The 6,683-nt window shown below is 45.1% G+C and overlaps 1 protein-coding gene across 1 annotated transcript; it reads right to left on the minus strand.

Annotated features, from left to right (window-relative positions):
• Positions 1-3,611: 3,611 nt before the first annotated feature.
• Positions 3,612-4,265, minus strand: LOC141022571 (uncharacterized). The gene has a single exon (XM_073498835.1). It carries the CDS (start codon positions 4,263-4,265, stop codon positions 3,612-3,614), a length of 654 nt encoding a protein of 217 aa, XP_073354936.1.
• Positions 4,266-6,683: the final 2,418 nt, after the last annotated feature.

A 6,683-nucleotide genomic window follows, 5' to 3' on the forward strand; every position in this document is an offset into this window, starting at 1 on the left:
AGCTTTCCATTCATTCCTATCAGCATGGATCAGCTGGTTCACCCAACGGAGCCTCGATCTTCTCATAAACTTTATCGGCTTCAGTCCTGATTGTCTTGGGATCCAGTTGTCCCTTTCAATGCGGATTTTCTTCCCGTCACCCACTCTCCAGATGAGACCTTCTTTAAGGAGCTCAAGTCCAAACTCAATAGCCCTCCAGGCCGGAGATGCATCAGAGGCAAAGACTGTATCCAAAATATCCCCATTGGGATAGTACTTTGACTTCAGAACACGTGCACATAGGCTCTTTGGTTTTTGTATTAGCCTCCAACCTTGCCTCGCTAGGAGAGGTTGGTTAAACAAGTGCATGTCCTTGAAGCCAATCCCACCGCCTTTTTTCGGTTTGACCATATCTTTCCAGGCCATCCAGTGAACTTTCCGATGTCCTTCTTCATTGCCCCACCAGAAGTCACGAATCAGCTTCTCATACTTTTCACAGAAGCCCTTAGTCATTTTGAACACACCCATAGGATAGGAGGCAAGAGCTTGAGCCACAAATTTGATATGCACTTCTTTTGCTGCTTGTGACATATATCTCTCACACCAGTCCGAGCATCTCTTAGAGAATCTCTCCATGATGGGCTGAAACCATTCCTCTTTCATTCTCCCTTCTAGGGTTGGGAGGCCCAAATATTTTCTTTCGAAAGAATATGCTACTACTCCAAGGGCGTTTTTTATTTCTACCTGCACACCATCCGGGCATGCTTCACTAAACAATAGTGAGCATTTCTGGGGGCTAAGTAGTTGTTCGGATCCTTTTTGGAAGCACTCAAGCACCTCTCTAATGATTGTAGCCTCCTGGACCGTGGCCTTAAAGAATAGCAGGCTATCGTCTGCGAACAATAAGTTTGAGACCCTAGGACTTCCTCTTGCTATTTTGATGGGAGCCAACTTCCCGCATATCACCTCGCTGTGGAGAGCATAGGTCAAGCAATCAGCCACCAGTAGGAATAGATAGGGGCTCAGGGGATCGCCTTGTCTTAAGCCTCGTGATGGTTTAAAGAAATCCAATCTCACCATTCCATTTTACTGCATACCTCACTGATTTTACACAGCTCATGATCCAGCCGACCCAGCTATCTACAAAGCCTAGCTTCCGTAGAACCCCTTCAAGGAATTTCCAGTCCACTCTATCATATGCCTTTGCCAAATCTAGTTTGTAGGCACAATGATTGTTGTTTTCATTTTTGCTATGTTGTATCTTGTGGAAGCACTCGAAGGCTATGATGGCATTATCCATAATCATCCTTCCAGGAATGAATGCACTTTGTGTCTCAGATATGATATCCTCAAGGAAAGGGCGTAAACGGTTGACCAAACATTTTGATACCACTTTGTAAACTACATTGCAGAGGCTAATGGGCCGGTAATCCTTCAATGTTTGGGCGTTCCTCCCCTTGGGTATCAAGCAGATCACAGTATCGTTTACCCCATCCGGCATGATCCCCGTTTCAAAGAACTCCTTTACTGCCCTCACAATATCCTCCTTAAGGACATTCCAGTTTTTTTGAAAGAATCGTGCCGGGAAACCGTCCAGGCCAGGGGCCCTACATGGGCCAATTTCAAACAATGAGTCTGCAATTTCTTTGTCCGAGAATTCCTTCACTAAGATGTCGTTCATTTCCATTGTTACCCTCCCGGTAATAAATTTAAGTAAAATCTCCGGCTCTACTGTCCCATCCTCAGCATATAAGTTCATGAAAAAACTGGATGCCATCTGTTTCAGTTCATCTCCTCTTTCTACCCATTCACCAGCATCATTTTTTAGCTTATTAATGGTGTTCTTCTTCTGCCTCCATGTTGCCTTACGGTGGAAATATTTTGTATTTTTATCTCCCTCTCTCAACCAAGATATTCTTGATCTTTGTTTCCACATAGTCTCCTCTCTAAGGAGGAGTTCGTCCAATTCTGCCGAGAGCTTCTTCACTTTACTTTCAGATTCTCTATTCCATGCACCCATCAACGCCATGTTAATCTTTTCCCTTATCTGCTTTGACTTCCTCAGTACTGACCCAAAACTCTTATTACTCCATTTCTTTAGAGAGGCCTGCATACCACCAAGTTTTGATGTTACCTCCTGAAGGTTCACAGCCTCCCCCTTCTCAGCCCAACACTCTTTAACTACTTCCTGTAGATTGGGATCCCTTTCCCACATGAATTCATACCTGAATGGCCTCTTACCATTGTTGTTACTCACCCTTTTCCTGAACTGTACCGACACTGGAAAGTGGTCAGAGCAAGTGGAGCAGATGTGTGTGACGCTGCAGTCTGGGAATAACTCAGACCAATCTGTAGTTCCCACAACCCTGTCTAACCGAGCTTTAACATTCCTGGCACCTTCTTGCTTGTTGTTGTAAGTCCAGTCCGGACCAAAATATCCCAAGTCATGTAGATTGCACCAAGCCAATAAGTCCCTGAAATTTGCCATGTTCCTCTCTGATCTTTTAGCATGCGAGAAGTGTTCGTGTTGCCACATTGTTTCATTAAAATCTCCCACCATCATCCATGGCTCTTTTTCTTTTGGGGCAATTTCACTCAAGAGTTTCCACATATGATGCCTGTCCTGACCTCTTGGTTCACCATAGACAAAAGTACATTGCCACTTGGGGAAATTGGGTTCACAAACTAACACATCAAAGTACCTCAACCCATACGACAAAACCTTTTTTTTATTGAATCGTCCCAATACAAAGCAATGCCCGCACCCTTGCCCTTACCATCATGGGTCAAGCAGTGTTTGAGGCCTATCCTCCAGTTTATTGCCTTTACCTTTTCCTTGCATTGCCTAGTTTCAGAGAGAAAGACGATCTTGGGCTTGTGTGTGTGCACAAGGCACACAAGCTCCTGAACTGTCCGGGGCTGCCCGAGGCCCCGGCAGTTCCAGCTGATAATGCTCATCCCTCCTGACGGGCGCGCGTCGTGGCACCCGTCAGTTCACTGGCAGCCCCGAGGCCAGTTGCTTCCGTTCCACCTTCTGTCCCTCTAGTGTCTACTCTCTCTACATGTCCCTCACCTACACTCTTTTTGTTCTTTCCCATCTCTTCCTCACAGAGTACAATGTTATCGAGGTTCATGAAGTCATTCTCAGCTGTAGCTCTCTTTCCTAAGACTGAAACTGTTTCTGCCCGTTCTTGACTTGCCCCACCCGTTACTGCCAGTGTTGCTGCCGGGGCCTTCTCCATCTTTGTTTCTGCCTTTCCTGAGTTGATAGCAGCCTCTGTTACAGGAGAGCCCTTTACAGTATTGGGTTCAAAACCTGGCGGGTAAGGGGGAGTCGTTGCACCCTTGATAGTGTGTGCGAGCGGGGTTTTGTCGGTGTGGCCCCCCGCCCCTGAACCCGGTGGTGTAGATGGCGAGGTGTCCGCGCCAGCCAGGGCTATGGTCGGAGTAGAAGCCGTGGTCAGCGCGTGTTTCACCTGGGCCATCACTTTGTTCTCATCGACACTTGTCTTCCTGGTGTCTTCATGTACAGGGTCTTCGCTCACTCTGAGCACGCTGACCACTGCTATAGCCGCTTGTACAGCCGGATCTAGCAGCACATCATCAGGAATATCCCTGCACCTTACCATCTCCTATGATCGAGCATGCACGATCTTCTTGTCTCTGCCTAGCTTCTCCCAGGCCAACTTCGCCGGGGCTGTCCATGCCATCCCGTCCAATTCAGAGCCAAAATGCAAGAAGCGCCTGGCACTACAAGCATCCGGAGCCACAAAGCGTCCCTTGTTCTTGCTTGATTTGTAGGGCGACGCCCTCATCGCGCCCGTGAACCTCACTGCTTGATCATCCGTCGGCAGCCTGCAGTCCCTTCCCCCATGACCTATATGCCCACAGTACATACAAAAACGTGGAGCTCTCTCATACTTGACCTCTAGGTCCATGTGCTTATCTACCCCTAACTCTCTAGGATTGATCTCACGCAGGAGAGGAGTGTTTACATTATGTTCAACTCTTACACGAAGAAACTCAAGGAAAATGTTCCCAAACTTATCAGTATCTACCCTCAAAACTTTCCCCAAAAGACCGCCCAACATCCATCCGATCTCTTCCGACAGCATGAGCGGTGGTACATCATAGATGCGAGCCCAGATTGGCATGACATTCACTGGCACATCCGCCGCCTTGCCCTGTCCATCAAAGGCAACAATGAGGAAAGCATCCTTACGGTGTGTCCATGGGCCGTTCTCCAGGACGTGCCGGCGATCGCCCTCACGCTCGAATTCGAGCATGAAGCGATTGTTGTGAAGGGGTGTGTAGTCGAGTCGTCCACGCAGTTTTAGACCTAAATAATTGTTATTTGGTGCTAGCGTTGAGCATGAACATTATATCTGGATCTTGTTTGATGCGAGACGGTTGTTCATTTAAATATGAGAATAATGGTTGTTCTATTTATATGAGTAATATCTTTTATGGTCATGCACCCTTGAAGAGTGGCCTATTTTTGATGAATCTCGATAGTAGTGATACACATATTCATAATGTTGAAACCAAAAGATGCAGAGTTGATAATGATAGTGCAACTTATTTGTGGCACTGCCGTTTGGGTCATATTGGTGTAAAGCACATGAAGAAACTCCATACTGATGGACTTTTTGAATCACTTGGTACTTGCGAACCATGCCTCATGGGCAAGATGACTAAAACGCCGTTCTCCGGAACTATGGAGCGAGCAACTGATTTGTTGGAGATCATACATACTGATGTATGTGGTCCAATGAATGCTGAGGTTCGCGGCGGGTATCATTATTTTCTCACCTTCACAGATGATTTAAGCAGATATGGGTATATCTACTTAATGAAACATAAGTCTGAAACATTTGAAAAGTGCAAAGAATTTCAGAATGAAGTTGAAAATCATCGTAACAAGAAAATAAAGTTTCTACAATCTGATCGTGGAGGAGAATATTTGAGTTACGAGTTTGGTCTACATTTGAAACAATGCGGAATAGTTTCGCAACTCACGCCACCCGGAACACCACAGCGTAATGGTGTGTCCGAACGTCGTAATCGTACTTTACTAGATATGGTGTGATCTATGATGTCTCTTACTGATTTACCGCTATCGTTTTGGGGTTATGCTTTAGAGACGGCCGCATTCACGTTAAATAGGGCACCATCAAAATCCGTTGAGAGGACGCCTTATGAACTGTGGTTTGGCAAGAAACCAAAGTTGTCATTTCTTAAAGTTTGGGGCTGCGATGCTTATGTGAAAAAGCTTCAACCTGATAAGCTCAAACCCAAATCGGAGAAATGTGTCTTCATAGGATACACAAAGGAAACTATTGGGTACACCTTCTATCACAGATCCGAAGGCAAGACATTCGTTGCTAAGAATGGATCCTTTCTAGAGAAGGAGTTTCTCTCGAAAGAAGTGAGTGGGAGGAAAGTAGAACTTGATGAGGTAACAGTACCTGCTCCCTTATTGGAAAATAGTTCATCAGAGAAACCGGTTCCTGTGATGCCTACACCAATTAGTGAGGAAGTTAATGATGATGATCATGAAACTTAAGATCAAGTTGTTACTGAACCTCGTAGGTCAACCAGAGTAAGATCCGCACCAGAGTGGTACGGTAATCCTGTTCTGGAGGTTATGTTACTAGACCATGACGAACCTACGAACTATGAAGAAGCGATGGTGAGCCCAGATTCCGCAAAATGGCTTGAGGCCATGAAATCTGAGATGGGATCCATGTATGAGAACAAAGTATGGACTTTGGTTGACTTTCCCGATGATTGGCAAGCCATCGAGAATAAATGGATCTTCAAGAAGAAGACTAACGCTGACGGTAATGTTACTGTCTATAAAGCTCGACTTGTTGCAAAAGGTTTTCAACAAGTTCAAGGGATTGACTACGATGAGACCTTCTCACCCGTAGCGATGCTTAAGTATGTCCGAATCATGTTAGCAATTGCCGCATTTTATGATTATGAAATTTGGCAAATGGATGTCAAAACTGCATTCCTGAATGGATTTCTGGAAGAAGAGTTGTATATGATGCAACCGGAAGGTTTTGTCGATCCAAAGGGAGCTAACAAAGTGTGCAAGCTCCAGCGATCCATTTATGGACTGGTGCATGCCTCTTGGAGTTGGAATAAACGTTTTGATAGTGTGATCAAAGCATATGGTTTTATACAGACTTTTGGAGAAGCCTGTATTTACAAGAAAGTGAGTGGGAGCTCTGTAGCATTTCTGATATTATATGTGGATGACATATTGTTGATTGGAAATGATATAGAATTTCTGGATAGCATAAAAGGATATTTGAATAAGACTTTTTCAACGAAGGACCTCGGTGAAGCTGCTTATATATTGGGCATCAAGATCTATAGAGATAGATCGAGACGCTTAATTAGACTTTCACAAAGCACATACCTTGACAAAGTTTTGAAGAAGTTCAAAATGGATCAAGCAAAGAAAGGGTTTTTGCCTGTGTTACAAGGTGTGAAGTTGAGTAAGACTCAATGCCCGACCACTACAGAAGATAGAGAGAAAATGAAAGATGTTCCCTATGCTTCAGCCATAGGCTCTATCATGTATGCAATGCTGTGTACCAGACTTGATGTGTGCCTTGCTATTAGTTTAGCAGGGAGGTACCAAAGTAACCCAGGAGTGGATCACTGGACATCGGTCAAGAACATCCTGAAAT

The sequence above is a fragment of the Aegilops tauschii genome, chromosome 5 (genome assembly GCF_002575655.3).
Source record: "Aegilops tauschii subsp. strangulata cultivar AL8/78 chromosome 5, Aet v6.0, whole genome shotgun sequence".
Lineage (NCBI taxonomy): Eukaryota > Viridiplantae > Streptophyta > Magnoliopsida > Poales > Poaceae > Aegilops > Aegilops tauschii.

Excerpts from the sequence above, each read along its gene's own strand:
- LOC141022571 (XM_073498835.1), bottom strand. The coding sequence starts at position 4,265 with ATGCTCGAATTCGAGCGTGAGGGCGATCGCCGGCACGTCCTGGAGAAC.